Raw genomic sequence first — 24,653 nt, 5'->3', positions numbered from 1 at the left:
CAACATAAATCAACAAAAAAAAATTATGCTTTGTGTTTTATTTACTGTTGACTTACTTCTATTTAATAATGTTCTGTGCTGTACACACTAGCAAACGTAGAATACCAGGATGTACTCCTTCTAAAACAATCTGTATGCACTTTGCTTACTTGTTTTAATAATGCATTACTTCTAGAAACAAATATTCTAACTTTTTTATTTTTTTTCTGTATTGCATTTCTTAATTTTAAATAACTGTGTTAAAAACTTCTGATGGCTGATAGGCATGTGGGATAGTAGGGAAGGACAGGGTGGACTGAGGGTGTTGTAGCTGTGTAGCTGTGGATTGCAGATGAAGTCAAATGGATCTTAAAAGCAAATAAATGCAAAAGGTAAATAATGTTTGCTCCAGGACTGATCCCTGAGCAGGAAACTGTCCGCTAGGTGCCAGTGTTACTGCTCTGAATGGAAAACAACTCAGGACTATTGAGGTTCCACACAGATAAGCAAGGTAAAACAGTAAAAGGGTTTGAAAAGTTTAACACGGGGAGATTGGCTGCAAGGAAGGAGAGGCGGCATTCTCGGTGGAGCGCTGCAGGTTTGCAATGCAGTTCACCGCGATCGCAAGCAGCAGCTTTTCTGACAAGCTGCTGCAGTGAGATTTGTAAGCATTTGCTGTTAGCAAGCATTGGAGGGATATTTTCAAAACATTGCATGAGAAATGCCACTGTAGAAGCCACTGTTGCTCTATCTGCATGGCCTCAGCCTCACATGGAAAGGCAATTTAATAGTAGAAGTATAACTTACGAACAAATTTTTTTTTTAGTAAGTGGAATATTGAAAAGATGCAGTTTGTGGAAGAGCTTATTTGTAAATGCTGAATTGTGGGTTTGTGGACTACATGGTCTGAATAAGCCTCCTGGAATGCAACTTAACAGAACTGTAACTTTTTAAAATAATTTTTGAAAACAAACACCTTACTGCAGAGAAACAGCAGGGAGAGAAGAGCTAAATATTTTAATAATCTACTTCATACTTCCTAAAACATTTAACATGTGTGACCTTGAAGTCCAGTATCATGAGACTTTTGAGATGCAGATGTTATGCTTCCCATTGGAAAATGATTTAATCTTTCCAGTAGGCAACTCAGGCTCTAACCTTGGGTTATAAGACATCAAGCACTGGCCTTTTCATTAGTTCTGGACTCTTCTTGGATCTTACAGTCACTTCACACTCCTTCCTCAAGCTGTTGGTTTAAGTAATGTCATATTCAGTGAGAAGAATGAATCTTTTTCTTGCAGAAGGTTACGCTGCTGGAGAATGATGCCCACCAAAAACTCTGCAGCAACATCAGAGGACTTTCTCTGATTGACTGCAAGAGCACAAATGACACAGTCCAAAGTGGCAGCAGATGCCCTTTGTCACTGGACTTTCTTGTTTACTTTTATGACTCAAGAACAACGGACACTGCCTGCAATATGGGACAAAACTTACATTTTGTATGAAGCTCTAATTTATAATTTTTAACAGTTGTCAGGTAATTAGGGCAAGGCAGCTGAAGCATTGGTTGACCCATGAATGAGAATTCTGTCTCTGTCTGGACAGCCGCCCCCTTTCCAGCTGCTGCTGGAAGCTTGAAGAGCAGAACCAGTGCTTCAAAGCATCTGCTTGAAGGCTCCTTTGCAAAGGTCACCTGTCAGCACCATGTGAAAATTTCTCTGCATGTGGATCTAAATAATTGATGAGTGCAAAACACACTCTTTTAATTTACATCTGTCAAGCTTTCATCAGCCTTCAGTATCTCTACCAGTCCTCATAGCTTTGGTCAACAAGAACTCTTCTTTTTTTGCTGGTATTATTCAAAACAGTGCCAAGTTTTGCACACGTCTTAGTTTCAATTGACAGATTAGCCACACTTAGTGGTTCCAGGATGGGTTATGTTTCTCTAGCCAAGGACAGTTTATTATGCACTGTTATTTTATGTAGGAAACACTAATTAAAAGGAATTGAATGAATCAGCTGTCCACAAATAGTCTTGCCTGCATGGTGAAGGTGGGCACTCAGTGCGAGTTTCCAAAGATCTTTTAAGTACCTGTTAAGCATGTGATGCCTGTGTACCTTATCAGGTGAATGTGCTGGCATAATCAACTCTTCAAAACTGTTTTAAACTATAATTTTTTGTGCCCTTTTATATAATTTGATACCTAGATGTCAGTCATGAATGTAACATGGTGCTTTGCTCCTCAGTGGGTAAGAGAGGTAATAAATATCCACTAATTAATGGCAAATGGGCAAAATAATGAATTAAGATGCATGTTTTTCATTTCCTTCTAAACCTCTCTCAAAAATCACCTTTCCAGAACTTGTGTTTTGACTTGTTCATGGTTTAATCTGTCAGCTATAATTTTTTCATTAGAAGTTGATAAATATTCAGTGTAAATACATGTGCCTCAGGTTGTTGTCTCTAATAAAAGAGGTTCATCTGCCACTATTCGAGATCTTATTGGGCACCTGGGTTATGTGAAATTTCTATCTTGTAGTGTTAGTATCTAGCTTTGTAATGTGTATTTGTAAAAAATCAAGACTTTAAATAGCAGCTTGTAAAAATATATTTATATTTATATATATATATATATATATATCTGCTTGCATTTTTTTCTCAAATAAGAAACCTGTTAGCAAAATAGCCAACTACATAAAGAAGCGTCTCACTGTCTCCTTTGGTATATTACTCTTCTATTTTAGTCTCTTCTTTGGAAACAAATGTAGAAGCTGCCTAAAAGTCAATATCACCACGCTGTTAACAGAGATATTTCCAGGTCTAAGTATAACTTATATTGCTATGGAAATTTCAGATACCACTCTTTGCTAATGGTTACCAAATGACAGCACCTTAATAGCAACCATATGTGTATATCGATCGGTTGTCTCACTCTTCCCTCATTCTGGGCATGCGTAAAAAACAGATCTCTTTTGCATATCACCTTCCTTCTCAGAATGCTATTTTAATCAAAGTTCAGTACGAACACTGTCTTAACAGCTATAGGCATACAGGACTTTTCCTTAGGTGGTGGTTATTAAAGCATTACTTGTGCTTTGAATCTCCTCTACCATATGACATTTACTGTAAAATTTGGGAGCTCTTCCATTTGTGTTTTTGCTTCATGACATCTTTGGGCAATTTGTCGTTGGAGGTCAAAGGTGTGCACGACAAGGAGTCTGACAGCAACACCGGAACAGCCCCACATTGCCCTGTGCTCGGCTGGAAAGTCACATCATGTATTCACTTACTGGAAAGACCATGCTGGTTTTGGATAGTCTGTGGCAGACTGGGTTGCAAAGTTTCTAAATGTTACTGTAATTTAAGTGAAAATGAGGTTTGTGCTGGACCCAAGCCATTTTGGAATTTGGGCCCATGTGCAAAATAGATTTTTTTAGAAAGAAAAAGAGGGGAGCGTTTTTTTGTTTGTTAAATCGTTCTCATCTGCCTTTCCCCTGTCCCCCAATCTATGTAATTTTTAAAAAGGTTAAAAAAGAGGTACCCTGAAAATGGAATGCTTACCACAGAGATGTTGTAATCAAATAATAATAAAACCCAAACAAACCAACCCCAACCAAAAAAAAACCCAAGCAAATAGAAAAACCTAGGAAAATTGCTACTTTTTTTTTTAAAAAAACCCCAAAATGCTACTGAACTAAACTATGAAATCTACTATTTGCACAACTCCAGCTGTAATCCCCACTATAGAGACCCTTTGTATTTTAGAGATGGTATTTGCCAACCGCTCCTTGGGGTGTTCTGCTCCCCGGTTCTCCCGGTACCGCACTGAGCAGAGCGCTGTTAGTGATTGCAGCCTCTTCAGAGCTGCTTATACCCTACCCGTATTTCAAGCAAAACCACCAGAATAACTTGCAGTTTCTCCCTAAGCAGTCCCAGTGTTTTTGGATGGATTGTATAATGCAGCTCAGGCCCATGTGCTAATTTTTAATTTTAGAATTTAAATAGGTTTTGTTCTATTCAAAGGCAGTTGGCTAAAGGTTTCTGAAAACTCTGCTTTTAGAAAAAAAGGTTGTCTCTTTTAGAGTTTGTGAGCGAATTAGCTTTTGCGTCCATTGAGATATCTTGAAATGATACTTAATGCAAAAACTTCATTTTGAATGTGTATGCTTTTGTGGACTTCAAGATTATAATTTTTTGAGGTACTTTATTTTTAAAAAGGAATTTTTGTTGTTGATATAAACATAGATTTTGTCCTAATTATTTGTAGCTGATAATGGTGGTATTCCAAAATAGAGCTGGCTATTTCAAGTTATGCTTAATTTTGAACAATCTTTTGAACAAACACTGAAATGTTCCACTATTCCATTCTGAATCAAGACCTTATTATATTCCTATTATCCAACCTTTTAGAAGTGACTGATATTTATATACTTTCCAACTGCAACAGGTTTTAAAACTGATATTTTTATCTGCTCTCAGGCTGTTTTATACGTTATATAGCAGAAAAACCAGATCTGTGTATGTGGCTTCTAAATTAAACCTAGTTTCCAATAACAAAATTAAACTCAGAGGTAAGTTTTTAATTTGGATCAACTTAATTTGGCAGTTGTAAGTGACAGGAGGATTGGAAAGGCAAAGAAAGCAAAAGTTGGCTGATTTTAATGAGGTATTTGTGTTTAACATTGAAGGCTAATAATGCCCTTTTTCTGCATCCTGGATTGGTTTATTTTCTTTTGTGCCATTATTTGTGTTTAGCGAACAGCTGGGCCAGTAGTTCCCATTTGTAGCCTTTTAGCTCTGTGAAGCAGCAGAGAAAGTAATGGACATTGGAAAATTAATACTCACTGTTATTTTCTGCTAATCTGATACAGCTATTCTTTTTGAGGATGGATGTAATATCAGAGCTGAAGTAATTACTCTGTTAAAACTCGTACTGCAGGGGAATATTTTGCTAATTAAACTTGTTGCATTTAAATTGCTTCCTTTGGATCACTATATAGAAGAGAACTGTTGTGAACAATACATGAAACCACTTTCTTTCTCGGAGGCCCAGAATTGCAGATGGTCAGATTGGATGTGAAGCACCTAGGCTCTGAATTAGGCTTTTGTATGAAAGAGAGAAAGGTAATTTGAATGTTTGAACTCCCTGTTCCTCCCACACATATACAGGAAGCTTGTCTCAAAATGAACAATTCTCTAAATAAAGACTAATAAGAAGCTAAATTAATTAGAAGGTGTGATTTGAAAAGACATTGATGAGAAGAGTCTGTCATTTTAGACAAATGGAATTGAGCTAAATAAATTAGGCCACATTAATATCTCATTGTTCTGTGAGCAGCTTTCTTTTATTGCATTCATTAGAGGGTACTTCTTGAAATGAGCCTTTGCTCACCATTACGGATTCAGTTCTCATTTAGCAATGCCTAACGCACGGCTCCTGCATTAAAAATGTTTCTGCAAATCCTCATGGTTTCCGTAAATTAGTATTTATATTTCTGGATGCTGCACTTTTCATCTGCAACAGAGTAGGTGCTGAACGTTGCTTTTTTTCCCACTGAATTGTCAGTAGAGAAGTGCTACTTCAAAAGATTTGAGAGGCAGAAGTCTGAATTACTTTATAAAATAAACTGTATGTCTAACTTGTACAATAAAATCTTCCTTCAACTAATATTTTTTCTAGTATTTATCTATTTAGATGGAAAATAGCCTATTTCATGGCTTCAGTACTCCTTTGATAGCTTTTTAAAGTGTCTTTTAAACGGTTCCTTCATTATATAATTAGGAGATATTGGAAATGCGCATCTCATCACGCATTTCTTCCTGTCAGAAAATGGAATGTAGATTTTTCCTTTTCTTTTTCTCTTTCCTGCAGATGGAATATTTGGGAGATGTCAGCGAGTACCTGTAATAGACGTCTATAAATATGACATTTCACCTCCTGTTCTGCAGCGCCTGAGGATCATCCTGGAGAAGCTCTCGCACAGAGGTACAGTAAAAACTCTGGAGCGGGGTTAGTTGCGTTGGGGTTACAATTATTTTGTGCTCCCTCTGAGGTGACATCTTCAGAAGTTTTCTTAACACCCGGTAATACAGACCTTATAAAAAGTAAAGAGCCTTCTGACTCACTGAATCTGCAACAAGGACTTTGTGAAGCAATTTCAGGAGAGGTGCCTCCTCCCTACGTAGTGCCTGTCTGTGGCTGACACTCTATACAATCAAATTTCAGCATCTATGGATGCTGGTGTCACATAAATAAGTCAGCAGGAAAGAAAAATAATTTGCTATGTGGCATCACAGCATATTTCAGGGTACATGGGCAGAAAACACACAGCTTCTAGCAATCTGCAAACAGTTTTCAACTTTCTAATGAATTCAGATAAGTAGAATTGCTCTGATTTCATTACAAGCTGCATCTACTGTGTTCCATTTAATTTTTCTTCAGTTTTCTGAAGTTAATCTCCATGTCATTTCCAAAGCTAGAAAGGATGTTCTGGCTTCTGAATGGCAAAACTTGAACTGTCAAGTGAAAATTTGGATAAAGTGAAAGCCAAGGAGGTGAACAAATGTTTTAGGTATTGTTGTGTGTTGATAAGGATCATGGCTGAAAGCATTGTGGCGAAACTAGTTCAGCCAGGAGATGACAGGTATTAATACATGAAATATACCTTTGTTGTAGACAGCCAGAGGACCAAGAAAACTTTGTAACCTAAATTGTTCCAAGAAGATTGTTAAAATGGTTATTTTGCACTTGTATCATGTGTTTTGGAGTTTGTTGTTCATTATTTTCCAGTTACAATCTCAATTACAAACTAGTAATATTGTATTAGTATTATGGCAGTTTAATCATGAGGAAAAAATTGATTTATTAGAAATTCATGACTATACTTAGAGACTGGTCTTCTAGTTTGGAAACCACTCATTTAGAGGGAGGAATAAAAAAATTTCCAGGGATTTATTTCCTGTCCAGCAGCCCATCCAAATGAAGCAAACTTGGCAAAACTTGATTGTATAATAGCAACTCTTGGGTGATTTACAGTTACCTGTGAATAGTACTTGTGGCTCTTTCACTTGTCATTGCCTAAAGGCTAAATTATGCAAGCAAATTGATGGAAATACTATTTCATCAGGATAACATTGTGCGAGTGGCAAAGCTCTCAAAATACAGTGAAGAATGGGGGGAAATTCATTACACTAGGACACCTAAGCTGATATTAGGTTGACTATACTTTCATGGACAGCCAGCACTCCCTTACATTGCCTGAATATCGGTGATGAGTCCTATGTAAACCTTCCCTCACGAGGATGTAGGTGAGAGACCTTCTGGAGGGGCACACGGAGAGGCTGGTGGGTTTTCCCATGCCATCTTAAATTATGCTTATGTATCTCCATTTCCCTGACTACCATCACATTTTGGTTAGCTCAGCTGAATTCAGGTGACCACCCCCTACTAAGTGCTTCTCTGACCAGTAAATCAACCCTCCCTGAGATCTGTTATCAGCAACCTGCCTCCGTGGAAGGATCTGTTGCAGTAAACTGCAATATGCTTCTTTTAAGGAAACTTGGGTGTTCAAATTTGGACTTGTCTCATACTTTTTCATTGGAAAAGAATGAAAGGGGACTCAGAGGTTTAAACCATGGTGGAAAGTGAAAGTACTTTTGCTTTTATGTTTCCTCACTCATGACATTTAGGGGTGCTTACACAAACGTATATATGCTTTGAACTGATATAAAACTTTTGCAGGCAGTTTTTGTGGCCTGTGGGTAGCCCATAGATGAGAATCTTAAATATAAATGTAAAAGATAATAGAATGCTAGAATGCCCTTGTTTGAGTGATGATGTGATAAAATCACTGGATTTTTTTTTTTTTTTCCTCTCAGTATCCTTGGCAAATTCTGAAGTGTTTAGTGAGGACAGAAATACGGAAGGAATAGAATCAATACAGGCTTATCAGATTAATGGGTTACTGACATCGGCTTGCTTAGAGAAAACTCTGCTGTTTGCTGGTGCTATCAGATGTGATACATCCAGCCCTTAGGTCATGTTCACTGGCTATGATGGTCACTTACACAGTGAACGCTTTTCTCTTGCAAGGTGTGCGCAAAACATTATGACCATTTCTGCAGTATAGATAAGCCAGACATTGTCAGGTCCACAAAAAATGTTTCAGGTAACTTCAAGAAAGGGCTTGCTTTTTTCAAAGGTCTTATTTCCTTTATCTACACAATATCCAGTTCTCCTTTCCACAAGAATACTGGCTAGTTCTGCTTGGTAATGCCCAGCTTCCCTGGAAGGGACAGGGGACAGTATTTGTTGTCTCTCTTTTGTAAAAAGCAGGACAAATTTCTCTTGGAAGACTACATAGTAGGTCCCACAATAAGTAAAACTTCAAATAAAGTCTATATTGAACACTTCCTATTTTTATTAGATGTATATACAGTTAAGTTGTTGTTGGTTGGGTGGGGATTTTTTGTTTCCATCCAGTATTATCAATCTATTATTTTTTCCTACCAATAGTCTGTTAACATCTATTTTCATTGAATTTAAAAAAAAAAAATCCATAGGAAGCCTTGTAAATTTTTTTGGTTTGCTAATTGCTTCTAAATGATAACTCTGTTTGAATCAAGGTCCAAATGGAAGACTGTATGATTATGCGCTATAAAAAGATGTCAGAATAGCAAACATAATTTGTGATTTTGCCAGCCTGAAATGTTTACTACAATAGGGAGGCATGCACCAAAAGCTTAGATGAGTGACACACCTGATGATAATCTATTTAATAAAAGGCTTTGACTAATATTGAGTTCAGTTTTCATAGTTTTTATGTTGCCTTTACATATTGAGTCTATCTTTGTCTATACTATCTACTAGTAGATTGATGATAGAAATGAAATTCTTGGAATATTAGTTTCCTACAAAGAAATGATCTGTTAGAATTCAAATAGCCTTGTTCATGGCCTTTTCACTCACAGTGACTCCGAGTCAGTCAAATCTTTTGAAATACCCTTAATGGAGATGATTTTTTGAAGGTTCAGTTTTTATGAATGTGACTATCTATACAGGAAAAGCCTTTTGCACAGTTGCTGAAACATGATGAATCACTTTCTAAATTGTTAGTGTTTCAATTTGTAATTTATGAGGAGATCAAACATTTCTTGTCTGATAAACAGAACAATCAAAAGGATGCTGTTTAGACAGGACTGGATCATTGGAAAAGGGGAATAAAGGGGAAGTATCAGCACAGAGGAGGAATGAGTAGTGCCTGTAGGAAATGGAAATACTTATCCCTGTGGCTGATGTTCCACGTTCTCTTGTCCAATGTAGGAGAAGATACTTCTTGGAATATACCAAGAATGATAAGTTACCTATATGCTTTCCTGTTTGAGATAAGCTGCAAAAAAATAGTTTTTTGGGGGATTTTTTTGAATTAAATGGTTGAAATAGATTATAAAATGTTTTTTTCTTGCCCCAACAATATTATAATGAAGGCAAGGTGATAGAGTTGCTAAGATTCTTAGCAAGACTGTAGAAACACAGTTTCATGCTCATGGTTGACCTGTAGACTAGAAGCACAGAAAATGACATCGGAGGGCTAATCACGGTACATTATAACTCAAGCATGAATGCATAAGTAGTAATTGAAATATCAGCATAAGTGATAATAAAAGGGAGCAGTAGTATTTATCAACTTGCTTACTCCAAGAGGGTTTTGAATTTGTTTCAGAGGATAATTTCTAACCAGTGGTTCAGTTTAGCCAATGATGTGGTACCAACTCTGTGCAAGTCCAGCTGCCGTAGCAATGAGAATTACTAGAAGAAAGAGGTCAGAGGGGTAGCCTGGAGGACACACTTTCTTAAAGGCATCGGAACAAGGATATTTGTCCAGGACCACAACAAATGCCCATCAGGCTCAGGATTGTGCCACTGTGCGTCTTTAAGGAAAAAATGTGAGGAAAGTTCATGCATACAGAAGCATTTCACAGTGTTTACACCTTCTCAGCATCTCATGTGCTTAGTGGCATCTGGTTCTCCTGACACAGAAGTCATATTGTTGTGTCTGCTTTATGGCCGGTGGACAGTGGTTCAAGGCAGTTTGATGGAACACTACGTATTAGAAACAAAGCATGGCAGACTAATAATTAGTAGTTTAGCTTCTGTCCTCTGTTTTACTTAAATTTTAACAAAATCACAGCTGTTGTCCCTTTACTGCAGGAATCATACAGCATGTCTATTTGGAAAACTAATCAGATAAATGTTTTCTTTTGTTTATGCAAGTTGGAGTCATTACTGAATGGTTCCTAAGTATGCTTGTTGATACTTAATTTTTGCTATGTTAACTTCTTGCTTTAAACTTTGCTTTCAAGGAAAGCAATTTCTTTTACGCTATGATGGAGTCCTGCTTAAGATATTAAAATATAACAGTGTTATTAGGAGAACCAAAGAGAGTAGGATACACTTTTAAATTCATTTAGCTCAAGTCAGCAAGATGTTCTTGAGAGTCTCATGTGCTGTGGAAATAGGCAACAGATTTACAGATGATTTGAAAAAATAGCACATTTTTTCCTCGTTTGTCTTCTTTGCAACCCAGAAAGCTCTTGACAGGGAGAAAAAAATATTTGTTCTAAATTAATTTTAACCAGTTAAGTGTACGGTGATTAATATGACTTTGCTAGAAATAATTTTATGTACTCTTACAGCAGATTTGTTTAAAAAACTAAAATGATTTACAATCAGTTAACTTGAAAATTGAAATTAATGTGACTTGTCACATGGAGCTTGTGAAGTTCGCAAGGGTTGCTAAATATTTCAGTCAGGACTATTTTTCAAGGCAAAGTATCATTTGTTACTGCAATGAAGGTAACAGACTTGAAAGTAAACCTTTATAAGCTGAGTTTTGAAATAAACTTAAAAGGAATAATGCAGTTCTTGCACATATTTGCAAGGTGATTATCACATCATTATGGAGGTATATGGAAAGCTGAGAAGAAGAGAGAAGTAGGAGAAAACAGGTTTGTCTTTACATTCAAGTATTGATATGAAGGAAGGCAAACTCTTCTTTTGACCTTTAGGAAAAAAATAGTTTTTCTTGAATAGAGCAGCGCATTTATGTCAAATTTCCCAGGCATCAGCTTGCTCCAGACATCTGTGTACTTAACACATTCTTCTCCTAGATGGCTGCTGAAGCCAGGAATTAAAGCATAAACTGCAGGACATGCTACACTGGAGGAACTCAGCTGGGACTGGAGGTACTTACCTTCTCCTGGTATCACTGTCATGCTGCCTTAACTTTTTGGCTCAATGGACAACACACTGAAAACATTGCAAAAAAAATCCTGCCGTTGTTAAGTGCTAAAACACCATGGACATTTTTGGTCTTCAAAACCTAAACAGAATTTTAGCAAACTGAGTTTCAGAAAAAGCAAGAAGTTCTGTTTTATCAAACAGCAGAAAAAATACACTTGGAAATCTGCTTACCAGACATAAACTAATACGGTGTTGATTTGCTCTTTGCCATATAAGACCTATATGAGAAATGTATTTGCATTACAAAAAATTATTATGGGGCAAAGCAAATTCTCTGTGGGAAAAATTTTGAAAGTACAGAAGCAAACTTCTTAATGCATATTTAGTTTTAATGGTATTCATAACACTGTTATATAAAACTTTTTGATTTTCATCATTTGAATATTGGGTTTTTTGGAAGATAAATGCGTCAACCCAGTAGCATCATATTGCTTTTGTTTAAAAAGGATGATGAATCAGGTTTTACTTGTGGTTTCGATAAAATAACACATTAACTAATATGTATGATAGAAAGGAGAAAAGGTCTTCATGTCTCCTTTGTGTCATGTTTCTGTCAACTAGCACTTCTTATTCTCTTACATAATTCTTTAAAAAAATTAACACCTTTCATAGGACTATTGGACTGAGCATATACTGGGCTTGAAATGATTCTGGGACACGAAATGGTTTGAAAACGCACTTGGAAGCACAGGAATCAAATTGCAGTTCGTTATCAGTTGTTCCTACACTTGGAATGTCAGCAAATACCAATTCAAGCATGAGATTACTTCTTTAGCTGCTGTATTCTCTAATAACACCACTTTTGGAAACTGAATAACAGTATAGCATAACTAAACTAATTGTGCCATTTTGTACTATTAATCTATAATTATAGCACACTTACATGTTCATCGTAAGATTGCTTTTTCTTGTTGCACTACTGTTGATTTCTTCCTTATTTGTTTGTTACCAGAGAATTTGTTTTACTTCTCTATTTCTATATGCATTGCATTTCTTATCTACCGATTTTATTTGTCTACATTGCCTCATGTTCTTTTAAGATATCAGCTCTTAATGACACCTAGTGTTTGACATATTTTAGCTTTATAATAGGTATTCTAAATTCTGAAACATTATTTTAATCTTTTCATACAAAACCTCAGTAGGTAGATTGTGTTCCTCACAGTACCTCATGGCATGACTGAAGCTTTAACTTGTTATAGTAATACAGTGTGTATTCTCACAGAAGTTCCTTTTTCCCTTTGCTAAGCAGGAAAACAAGTGCATAGATATATAGATATATATATATACACACACACACACTTTTTTCTTAAGCTGTTTTCATTCTTTACCTTACAACTTTTTCAGAAAGCTTCTGAGTAAGTGGCAGTTTTCTGCAAAGTTTGGCTGATATTAAATCTCTTTTTCAATCCCACTTGTGTTTTCTTTCATGCTGATTCTTCACAGATACTCGCTGTGTTTCACAAATTTCTTCTTCTGTTTTGTTTTGCCTGTATGTGTGTGTGTGGTCATGGATAGATGGTGCAGTTCCCGATGATAAAATTGTACTTTCTCTCCAACGCTTCTCCAATACTCAGTTTCTCTTTTGCAGCTTCTCACAGCCTCAGCATTGCAAAAAGTACTTCCCCCCTATTTTGAGTCTTTTATTCCTATTGCTGTCTGGTTTCTAATTAAGCTTTGCACAGACCTGCACTGCATATTTAACTAAAGTGTCTCCAGTCTTTTAGGAAGGCTTTGATTATTCTTCCTCTGTTTGACTTAAGATATGTTAAACATATAGCCCTTAAACTATTTCTTTTTTCCCCTCCCTTGCGACATTTTGGGGTTTGTGTGGGTTTCTTTTTGTTTTGAATGCAATATTTTCACATTTCTTTAGTATGGTCAGATAATTGATTTTCTTTATTTTACCTGCAAGCTATCCAGCAATGCAAAACCTCTGAGTCACAGAGAAGGTGTAAAGCTGCTGAGTCTGCAGTATTTTAAAAACGTACCTATTTTTTTTTTACTTTTAGTTTTTTTGTAGCTCCACTTGCTTTCGTAAAGAGGCAAAATTCCTGCCTAAGGAGGAATGATGACCTAAAAATGATAAAGATATGTTAGCCTTAACCAAGAACTTAATTCTGTAAGCACTGAGTTTTATTTAATCACGTTTCGTTATTTTTTGGGTTGGGTTGGTAACATAGTGGAATATTTTTGCTGTACTTGAATGTTAAAAACCAGCCATGATGAACAAAAGTCTGTGTTAGTTGTGGGAGTAGAGGAATGGGAGGAAGGTCATGCGGTCACAAATGGGAACTCAGCCTGTTTCCATACAAGCCCAATCACACAACCTAAAGCTGTTTGCAGCTTCTGTGATGTCTTGGCTACTCAACCTCATGAATTTCCAGGCAGTTTGCATTTGCTGAACTATTCCAACCAATGAATATTTTGTAAAAGATATTTTTTTCCTCTGCCATTTTATTGCTGTATTTGCAAAGTGAGGTCTTTTGGCAGGGTAGTTTTCACAAACTATAAATTCCACATTGGTCCATATTGAGAGCTGTTAGTTTCTGTTCTTCATGGTAAATGACCAATATGCAATATTACATCTCTGTCCGTGGAGAAAAAAATATTTTCTGATAAATTTGTAGTGTATATTACTGTATAATTTCCTTTGTTGTCCTTATGTGAAAGGTTTAACAACTACAAGTCAAATAATGTTAAATGGAAGTGCTTACAGGAATCACAGAAGTGCTGGTTAGATGGATGTCTAGAGGGTAGCTAGTTCAGTCTCTAGTTAAAAAGCAGGATAACTGGAAACTATATCAGATTGTCTGCTTGAGTCTTGAAAACCTCCAAGGAAAGGGATTTTAAAACCCTTTGTGTTTTACCCAAAGTTTGATCAATTTGCATAGTCCCTGAGAGAAGTTCTTGCCATGTCCAGCCTCCCAAACTATAACTTGTGGTTTCTGTCTTTTGTTTTACTATCAGGTGTGTTTACCTATATGTGGGAGAGAAGATGATGAAATGTTCTTCCCTTTCCTTCCATCTAGTTGAATTTTGTGTAGACAGTGCCTGCAGGCTTGAGCAGAGGGCAGTGTATGGTCAGAGAGGAATACACTGGTTTAAAATTAAAACTCAAAATGTTTATTGAAACGGAAAACTTTAGTACCACTTTATTAACATGTGAGGTAATTCCAACAGTCAATAAATAAAAATGGAAGGTGGGCCTCAGTGAGAGTTGCTTAAAATGGGAGAATTTTCTTTAAGCTGAGAATATCATTAGAAAGACTGGATACCAAACTCAATTCAGAAATGAGGAAAATACGCTTGAACCTATCTCAGTGCAACTCAGCTTTATCTCCCTTGTGAGCAGTGCAAAACCTGTCTGCTTTTAAATTTTAATTAAAACTTAGATTAGTTATGATCATCTAATCTTTCCTTTGCACTGCAGTGTCTGATCACTATGTATAAGTATCCAAAGTTTAATCTCCTTCTGGTCCTCCTAGATTTGACGGTCTAATTAAGTGCTCAACTCTAGCACTTAGTATATAAGAAATCCCGCTTCATGTTTTGGTAAGATTTTAGATAAAATTGGTCACTTACCTGTTCTGCTGAAAAAGTTCTGGATAATTTTGTTGTTTTGTCTTTACTACTGCATTAATCTGCTTTAGGAACCAACAAGTATCCTCCCTGCATTATGATGAAAACATTTGAGGGCTCAGCCAAGCTTTGGTAGTAAAGCATTACTGACATCATACTGGGTTGTCCGAAAGACATACCTCAGTATCAAAATTAGAATATAAAAATGTGAACATACAACCATTTTCTCTAAAACTAGTGGCTCTTTGTTTACAAAATCTGCTCTGTTTTTCTCCCTAGGGAATGGTGATGTAACAACATAAGCAAATATCTGTGTTATTTCTCTAACATCACCTTACCCTTCTCCCTGTTGACCTGTTCTTCAGTTTTCTTGTCTAGAACTCTGCCCTTTACCTCATCCCAGGTTCCTTGTGACTAATTTTTCTCCTTTGAACTTTAGGAAGAGGTGACATTAATCTCTTATTTCTTACACTAGCAACTTATTATCCCAGAAAGCTCTAGCACAAACTTACTGTCTCCTCTTAAAGGAGGAGATATTTTTCCTTATGTCACTTGGCTCAATGTGTACAGAGGCAGGTGATCCATGTTGTGGTAATGCCAGCCCACGTTATTTCAAGTGCTCTTAGCAATTCTGACAGTAGGCTTAAATTTGCTCTACAGGAGTCCACCTCAACGCTAAAAAAAATTTAAGTGGTTGCAAGTTTGCAAAATTGTTAATCCTCCATCCCCCTTGCTTACTCTCCACCTCATCCCATCCCTAAGGTCAGCGAGTCCCAGGACAGTGCTTCAAACATTCTGCCACCCTGGGCTGACTCTGCTGTTGCTGAATGGCAAATGTGAGCTCTGGTTGTGTGGATGCACCATGTCACGCAGCTGCGAGTCTACAGTCTCTGTCTCCAGAGGCTCTCTTCATAAGCAGTAGAGAAACAGGCACTTTTAGGGTATGATTCATCTGTGTAATTTCAGACAAGTGTGGGATGAAGTGAATCATATCCTAGATTTCACTGCTTAGCTCTCCGTTGACTAGAGACTCCACGGCTGATTACCTCTGCTGTTTCGTTCAGTCACGTGAATTTTGTCCTTTGTGTCTTACCGAATGTAATATTTACGTTCAACCATTTTCTGGGCTCTGTGGAGTGGTGTTTAGAGGAATGAAGTTGTGCTTTAAGGATAAGTAGCTTCTGGTGCAGCTTTAATAGTCTTGTACAGACTGAACGGAACCTGAGAAACCATTTCAAAGTCTCAGAGACAGGGTCACTGAAAAAAAAAAAAACACCAACTTTGCTGCAGTTTGCCCTGGCCCACACTCTTGCAACAGTTTAATTATTCTTCTGAAATCATCTGGGTATTCATCGTTATCCATGTAGCAGCATAAACTAATCAGTGCTGAAATTCTGACCTTTGTTGAATAGCAAGTGCTCAGGCAATTTCTGGTTTTACCTTGAACTTCAGTTTGACAGGTCATGGTACAGGTCCTTGCCTGGCAACTACTGGTACGAACTTATCTTCATTAGCAGGTAGTTTAGCTTTTAGCCTTTAAAGTAACTACTCCTACATTTATACAGTCTGAAAATTACATTTGGGCCTTTGAAGGCAACTGTGAGGCTGATGTGGCCCCTGGTGAAAATGAGTTTGACACCTCTGCTTTAGAATATTCTTGTGATCTTAACGTTTGCGCTATTTTATGCCTCAGCACTTTATACTGGGTACAAGATAAGCCTGTTTACATGTCTTTTATCTTCTAGTGACTCCACGTCATATAGCATTATTTTTCATTTTCATTAAAACAATGTTGCCAGATTACGCAGTAGATCGACTTGGATTTCTCAGAATATTTGCATTTTGTAGGGAAAAATAAAAGCTATTGTATTGTTATAAATTTCGCAAATTCTGTGGAAATAGATCTGTTGGAATAGTCAAACTGCAATGTTTTCCCTGTTATGAAAAAGCAGGTCTGGCATGTCCTTGTTTGATATTGTTTCTTTAATTTCAAAACACAGCACCTGTCTCTGTTTCTGTGTTAGTCACTCTTTGCTAAGGCTGCTGCAAGTGTCCATTTTTATAATAAAACCTGTAATTGTAGAGGTTTTCACCTCGCTGCTGTTTTACTGAGCAAGCTGCAGCTGATGGGGGGTGATGCCGAGAAGGAAATCACATAGATTTCTACATTTCAACATACAGGAGTATTTTGGGATGTTTCTCTTTATATTCTTTATATTTTTCAATGTTAAAAAAAAAAAAAATAGAACAAAAAAATACTCAGAAGTACAAGTCTAGAACTGTGAATTCAAAGCATTGCCTGAAGAGAACCCAAATGTACTGATTTTCTGGAGGATTTGTGCTGATACATTGAAAGACTGGATGGACTCACTTTTCCAGACTGATTTTTACAGTGATACAACTGTCTAGGGCTTAAGACATCAAAAGGTAAGAATTAAGAGCCTCTTGGTTTCCCACATGGATGGCTGAGCAATAGGCCGACAAGATCTTCTTTTGAAATGAAACTTCTTGCAGAAGTGTAACAATATTCATCCCGGGAAGCAGCATATTATTAAATCAATATGACTTTTTGTTACTATACTACCAATGACTAATGGCATAGACAGAGCTTGCATTAAGAACAAGGTTTAAGTGTAATAGCTTTTTAAAATTTATTTTTACTGGTATTATTTTCTGTTTTAAGATGTTTTTTTTTTAATCTGATTTGTCTTTAAGTTTTCTGCTTGCATAAATGATTTCATAAAGGTATCTACAAAATGGTCTGATTGGTTGACTCTGTGTCCTCTGACAATGTATTTAGGTGAGTTAGTGAGTTGCTTTTACAGGTAATTCTAGAAATGGAAATCAGACCTGATGTCAAAACCAGGTGAAACCTTTTGTCAGAGTCAGAGCATTTATAACCTTTTGTAAGAGTTTCCAAAACATCCAACATCACCCTGTGTCGATGCTGCAACTTTCCCGGTGCAATGAACAGTGAGTAGCAGGTGGAGCATGCATATTGACTTTTGCGCTACAGGACATTGAATCTCACAAAGCAGGATTTAAATAAAATACAGGAACTCTGAGAGAAGTGTCCTCAGTCCTGAGATGGGAGAGAATATACTGAGGCTGTTATCCCTGCTAGAAATGGTAGCATAGACTTAATTTTTTCTTCCTGGTGGTGCTTGTTGTATTACTCAATACTTTGAATAACGGATCTTGTATTTTCCATGTGCTCTTTCAATTTTTGGAATATTCATCAGGTGTCTGCATCTATTTTTGAAACAGAAATTACCAATCTGGGATTGTTTCTCAGATATATGGAGAATAATTAAGTCTCCTTACCTGCTTTGCTAGGACTCCGATTAATGGATTTAAATTTGGTGTTTCTAGGTTTAGCTCTCATATTAAGCACAGTCTATTGTTGCACAATTGATGCATATAGTGAGGTTTGTGAAACGCATACTACAGCTCCTATAAATAAGAGATTTGATGAACTTCAGATCAAATTAAAATAGATCCTTCATCTCCAGACTGCAGAATTGCTCAGTTTTCTTTCACTGAGTTAGTTAGGCAATAAAAGGTCAATCATTGCGGAGTGTCTGTATGTTTATTGCCTGTGGTGTTGGACTGAAGCTAATTTTTATTAGTGGATTTGTTGTTGGAGCATGTACTATGAGCTATATGTAGCCATACCATCAGAATTGGTCATATACTACACCAGTGAAGGATACATGGCTCTATGTGCCAGTAATAATTTTGAAGCTCATTGGTTTATAATTGTGAAAATCACATTTTTAACCTCAGCAATCATTTTAATTAACCTTTGTATCTATTTTATTTGTTTACAAGTTAAAGGGCCATTGGGACTTTGGCTGTTTGCTTCAATTGTCCACCATTACATCCAGTGTTTCTAGTTTGGAGTGCTGTGAACTTGATGTGAGATAGGAGAATTCAAAGAGAGTCTCGAGCTGCTCGAATGACTCATTTCTGTTTTGCTTCCCTACTTATCATGGGGTGCAGAGTAGAATCCAACTTGGTTTTGTGTGCTAGGAAAGGGGGGGGTGAAAACTCTGTCAGAAGATACCTGGAAGAAGCAAAAAGCACAATCTCATCATGTAGCTGATGTTTTTGGTTACAGCTGAGCTTCGTCTGAAATAAGCTTTTCTTTTTATTACACTGTGGCAGCAAAATACTGTTTAGAATTTTTACATTTGTTCTTGCCCTTCCCTTTAAGCCGTTAGATCTGCTAACATATTTCTGCAGACGGAAAGAACAAATCCTACAGTGATTGTTTTAGCCACCTATCAAGTCTGGATAGGCATAAAACCCCATTGCTCTGGGCTGGTAAATGATGAAATGCAGTATTAGCTCACTCAGATGACTCATCCTGCTGAACATCCTCCTCTGACAGTGATTGGTAGCAGATATTTAGGGAAAGAGCATAAGATACAGAAAAAGTATGGAATAAGCTTTTCCCTTGTATGACTTCAGACAGTGGTTTAGGGACTTAGCAATTCTTGTATATTGCTAAGCAAAAACTGTTTGTAATACATAAAAGCAACTAAAATATTAATGTTACAGCAAAGAAACCATGACCTATGATGAAATAGGAGGAAAGATGAGCAATAATTGCATAGAGCCAGTACATACAGTATTCCCTTAAGTTCTTTGTAAATCAGTGAGATTCAGTTGCTCGAATTTAGTCTATGGATATTATAAATTTTTTTTTGAATAATGCCTTTTCTCAAGCAAAAAAATCTTATTAATGATGATTCAAGAAAGTGATATAGCACATTCCTGGGATAGCTGTCCTGTTTTTCATTATAGTAACTTCTACAGTAGTTAATAGTTTCTTCTTTTGGCCAGGGCTTTCAAAGCTCTTTGTGAACACCCCTTGGCATCCCTCAAAGGAGACCGAGTTATTCTGAAGTAGTGCCACAGTTGGAAAAAGTTCTGCGTTTCCAAGGGCACACATTGTGCTGGTACCAGAGCCCAGAGAGAGGATGCTGCTCCCCTGCCTGCACCCCAAGACAACCTGTCATCCTTAACTTGAATTGCTGCATTACAGTGTAAATGGAACCTGGGTCTAGTATTTTATTCAAATTTTTTTTGGCCTATTAAGAGTAAAGGTTGGTTTTCTTAATAAAGGAAGCTGATTTCTTGAAGGTATCTGGGGGTTCTGGTCCATGGCAAGTTGGATATGAGCCAACAGTGTCCTTGGCAGCCAAGAGGGCAACCATGTCCTGGGTCGATCCAGCACAGCATGGCCAGCCAGGGGAGGGATTGTCCGGTGCTGCTCTGCACTGGTGCGGCCTCACCTGGAGCTCTGTGTGCAGGGCTGGGTGACACAGGATAAAAAGGATATAAAGCTACTGGAGTGTGTCCAGAAGAGGGCTATGAAGTTGGTGAAGGGTTTGGAGGAGAAGCCACATGAGTGGCTGAGTCACTTGGTTTGTTCAGCCTGGAGAAGAGGAGATAGGGGAGACCTCATGGCGGCTGCAGCTTCCTCACAAGGGGAGGAGGAGGAGCAGGCACGGAGCTCTTCTCTTCAGTGACCAACGACAGAACCCGAGGGAATGACAGGAAGATGTGCCAGGGGAGGTTTAGGCTGGACATGAGGAAAAGGTTCTTCACCCAGAGGGTGCTGGACACTGGAACAGACTCCCGAGGGAGGTGTCATGGCCCCGAGCCTGACAGTGTTCAAGAAGAGACTGGACAACACCCTCAGACACATGGGGTGAACTGTGGGGTTGTCATGTGCAGGGACAGGAGTTGGACTCTATGATCCTTGTGTGTCCCTTCCAACCCGGGACATTCTATGATTCTGTGATTCTAAGTCACTTTTGTAATTGATTAAATGCACGCTAGGGGTGTGTTTCATAGGAGTCTTGCTTTAGATTTTCACAATAACAGGCCATTGGGCCACACTCTGCCCCTTGCTTTTCGTGATATCACAGACATCTCCACAGTATCTTCTGTTTTCTTACTTTGGCTGTATCACCACTGATTCTCATTATTAATTTTTCATACATCATGTGTTTGTGCTTTTAATGGAAAAGGAAAACATCAGCACCTTCTGGTTTGGGTAGGGAAACAGATGGACTGATTTCACTGAAATGATGACATTGTGGAAAAGTACAGGAAAGTTTAAGAGCAAAAATGAATCTGCCATGGATCCATTTCAAATCCTGTTTTGGCACCCCAAGATTAACTGTGATCCAGCTGTGGAAAGGACCCAATTATTTGCCCCTTAATCTTTTGCAGACTGAGTTCCTGGAAGCTGCATTCCATCTGCCTTGAAATCTGTGTGCTGGCTTATTTTTCAGTAAGAAATGCTGCAGCCTCTAAAGATGGACAGCTTTGGGATTCAGAGTGACTGTGCCATATGATACATCATTCGACTGTTAGACAAGCTGTTTCTATACAGACAGTATACTTAGTAGATAATCTAATAGGTCCATTTGCCCTTTGATTTCTTACATTTCTGTTAATTAGTATCAAATTCTGGCTGCACTGGAACACTGCTGTTGGCCCCATGTCCTATTCCTGTCTCTGGGATTGAAGTTTCATTTTTAATGTTTTATAGTGAAGTTGCCTTACTACAGGAAAAATATAAAAAGATTTTTCTTTCTGTGTAGAAGCAGTATTAAGGCTGGTGCTTAGGGAGAATTTTGTTGGAAGTCTATTGGAAGTCTAATATTAGCAGAAAAGTGGTGTTATGATCCTGCCAGTAGAAGTGTGCCAGTGTACCCTAGATGCTGCCCCAAAATAATTTAGCGAGATCTGGGCTTGCTGTGTCTTCCTTAACTATATTCTGTTTGCAATCATTGCTATGGGGTGTTATTTTGCACAAGATGCCTTTTTAAGACATTTTTGGGTTACCGCTATCTCTCCAGAAAGCTGGCTATCTGTAGTAAGCATAAATTGTAACAGGTGCTCTTCTAAAAGTATTTCCATCAGATTTTTGCCCTATGAATTTCTGAAGCAGCAGAGCTAAGTGAAGAAGAGGACTCACTGCCTCATACTCTACCTTTACTCTGCTAAGAGAAATGATAGAGGAGGTGACATCAAGTCACTTGATGCTGTCTGCAGCAGAACACGCACATCTTGATGGAGATGTCTGAGTATTTTTTTGGTCTGAGGAGGAGTGTTAAGGGCCTCTCTCCCTTATTCCAAGAGACGTCAAAAATGTTTCAGGATCCTCTAAAAACATGTTGCCAGGCAAATAATGTGAAACTGAATTCCTGTGAATATTTTGCTTCTGTGTTCCTGTTGAAGAAACAGTTTCATCCAAATCAGGGCTGTATAAATGTAGGAATAGTTACATTTACACAGTCTGAAAATTACTTTCGGCCCATTGAAGGCAACCAAGAGGCTGATGAGGCCCCGGCAATATGAGTTTGACACCCCTGATCTAAATGATGCAGCATAAACATGAAATAGGGTTGGGCTTACTGTTACAATTCATGTAAAAAATCATAATTGTCAAAGGCTTAAAAGGTACAGGATCTGCTGTGTCATACTGCCTGCCTCTTTGTGGGGATTCAGGGCAGCACATTGCAGAAAAGCGGCAATAAGATAACGGCACTATTGAAGTTAGAATCCTTCCTCTGTATCTGAGATGGTTTACACCTAAGACTAAATAACAGTTGCTGAGTCCATCTATGTTTTCTTCCCTTCAACCACCCCCACCCCTGATTTTGAGACTTTCTCCCTTTTAACATATTTTTTGGTTTGCTCTTCTATTATAATAAAATCTAAGCACCTTTTAATTTTCAGTATTTGTGTTCTCTATCTCTGATAGATAAAGAATTAATGTTATCCTAATTTTACAGATGGGACATACAAGGACTAAAGGGTCAGGTTCACAGAGATATGTAAATGTTTGTATTCCCATTGATTTCAGTGGCAAGTCTCCTACCTATATAAGATGCTTAAATATGTTTTGGGTCACGGACCTTAGTGATTAGCTGAGATTTTACAGGAAATCAGTAGTGGCACAGGGATCTGAACCCTTTAGTGTTCTTTGAGTTCATCTTTTTTGTTGTGTGCTTTCTGAGATTATGTGAAGTCTAAGCCTTCCATTCTCATGAAGCTGGTTTTAGCATAATGGGACAGAGGTGGTGAAAGCTGCTTTGATAGCTGTTTGCCTTGGGCATTATAAAACAGAATTGACTTTAAAAAGGCATTTACAAGTGACCTAGTGCTTGCTGAGAGAAGGCCACTGCTGCTGGATCAAAAACTAGAGGAGATACAGCTTCAGGACACAAGTGAAGCCTCTCTGTACTGTTGAAAGAGTCAGCATCAGAAGAATTGAAAGGGGGGGGTGTGCTGAGGGGAAAGCACAGAGTAAGTAAAAGTGATAATTTTTGAATATTTATAACCTCTTTTATGCTGCTGCACAATAGAAAACAAAGGAGGTGGAGCCTGTGTTCATATTTAAACTCTAATTCTCCAGGTCAGAGGGTAAGGTGAGCTGTTTGTGCTATCTGCTTTTCGGGACAACATATGGTGTGATTGATATTGGCTCTAAAGAATGGTCCTCATACAGCTGTAATGATGGGGTTGTGAATATGATATCAGCTCCCTAGGGAAAACTTTAAGTTTAACATTGGGGGATAAAGTGAATATAGTATCAATAAAAAGATATTGCTGCTATTTTTGTTGCTTGTGCCCTGGCACTCGCTGTATTGACAATAACATGCAGGTCAAAACACCTTCCAAAATGTGATGAAGAACTATTACTCTGTTCTTTGGTTTCACCAACTGGGATTTTAAACCTGATTTTAAAATAAGTAAATAAAGTCTCTTGCTTCCATTCTGATGTAAGGGCTGCTGATACGGTAACAAAAGTTACTTGAATTAATTTTGGAGACGAATGTAAATACCAGAAGGTAGAATAACTGGTGAATTATATTGATTGTTACAGCAATTGTATTCCCCAGTAATGAAACAAAATAGTTTTTTTTTCTGTGTTAAATATAAAAAGAAAAAATTAAAGGATGTTTAAAAAACAATATAGAAAAAACAGTGGAAAACATATAAAAAGCTGCCTGCCATCAAATATTTGGCCTCTTGAGTTCAAGAAGGTAGGACATGATGCAGGGCTACTGATTCCAATTGAGGCTGGCTTGCTCCTCACAACATTTTTTTTGGTCCTTTATCTTGAATGATAAAGTTAATTAGTTATTCAGTATCTATATCTTTATAGCACTTCTATATCTGTGATTCTTTTAAGCAAACTCTGCAACATTATCACAGTGCTTAAAAGCTCTACTTATGGACTTTGTTTTGGTTACTACAATATAGAATCAGTACAGACACTTTCTGGAGAACCTACAAGTTAAGAGGCAGCAGATGGAGCCTTAAAGCCCAGCAACAAAGCATAAGGAAGCCAGGAAACAATATGGGTCAGTATATAGACAGCAATTTTGCTGTGGCAGGAGCCCTATGGAGATGAGGAAAGGGTGATCTGTCTTTGCAGGAGCCCTGCGGAGGTGAGGAAAGGGTGATATGTCTTTGCATGAACAATTCACTCTGTCAAGACTTGAACGTACAGCTTTAGGCAAGAATATTAGACACCTCCAGTCTGATACATACAAAGGCATTTTTCCCACTTCAATTGCTTCTGTACTTCCCAAATGATTGGTGAAAGGAAATCAGTAGGTTATACCTGGGGTTTCTGGCTGTTTTTTTTTTCCTTCCATTAAAAATCTGGGAGAAAACAGAGAACTTATCTGGGGATTTTAATGGTGAAAATTCAATACTGCAGCCTCATTACTGTTCTGTTATGGATTCCTTTCATCC

At 37.6% G+C, this 24,653-nt stretch overlaps 1 protein-coding gene across 3 annotated transcripts in view; it reads left to right on the top strand.

Annotated features, from left to right (window-relative positions):
• Positions 1–24,653, top strand: part of PTPRN2 (protein tyrosine phosphatase receptor type N2) — a 647,850-nt gene that overhangs the window by 158,155 nt on the left and 465,042 nt on the right. For 2 of the 3 annotated variants that reach the window (XM_065050473.1, XM_065050471.1), the window contains exon 3: positions 5,853–5,966. The exons of the other annotated variant lie outside the window; for it this stretch is intronic. In XM_065050473.1, the coding sequence (XP_064906545.1) occupies positions 5,853–5,966 (114 nt within the window). The remainder of the gene's footprint in view (positions 1–5,852; positions 5,967–24,653) is intronic. 3 annotated transcript variants of the gene reach the window in all.

This window comes from Columba livia, chromosome 2, assembly GCF_036013475.1.
Source record: "Columba livia isolate bColLiv1 breed racing homer chromosome 2, bColLiv1.pat.W.v2, whole genome shotgun sequence".
Classification (NCBI taxonomy): domain Eukaryota; kingdom Metazoa; phylum Chordata; class Aves; order Columbiformes; family Columbidae; genus Columba; species Columba livia.
Note: the sequence above shows the minus strand (reverse complement) of the source record. Positions and strands in the feature narration are given on the sequence as shown.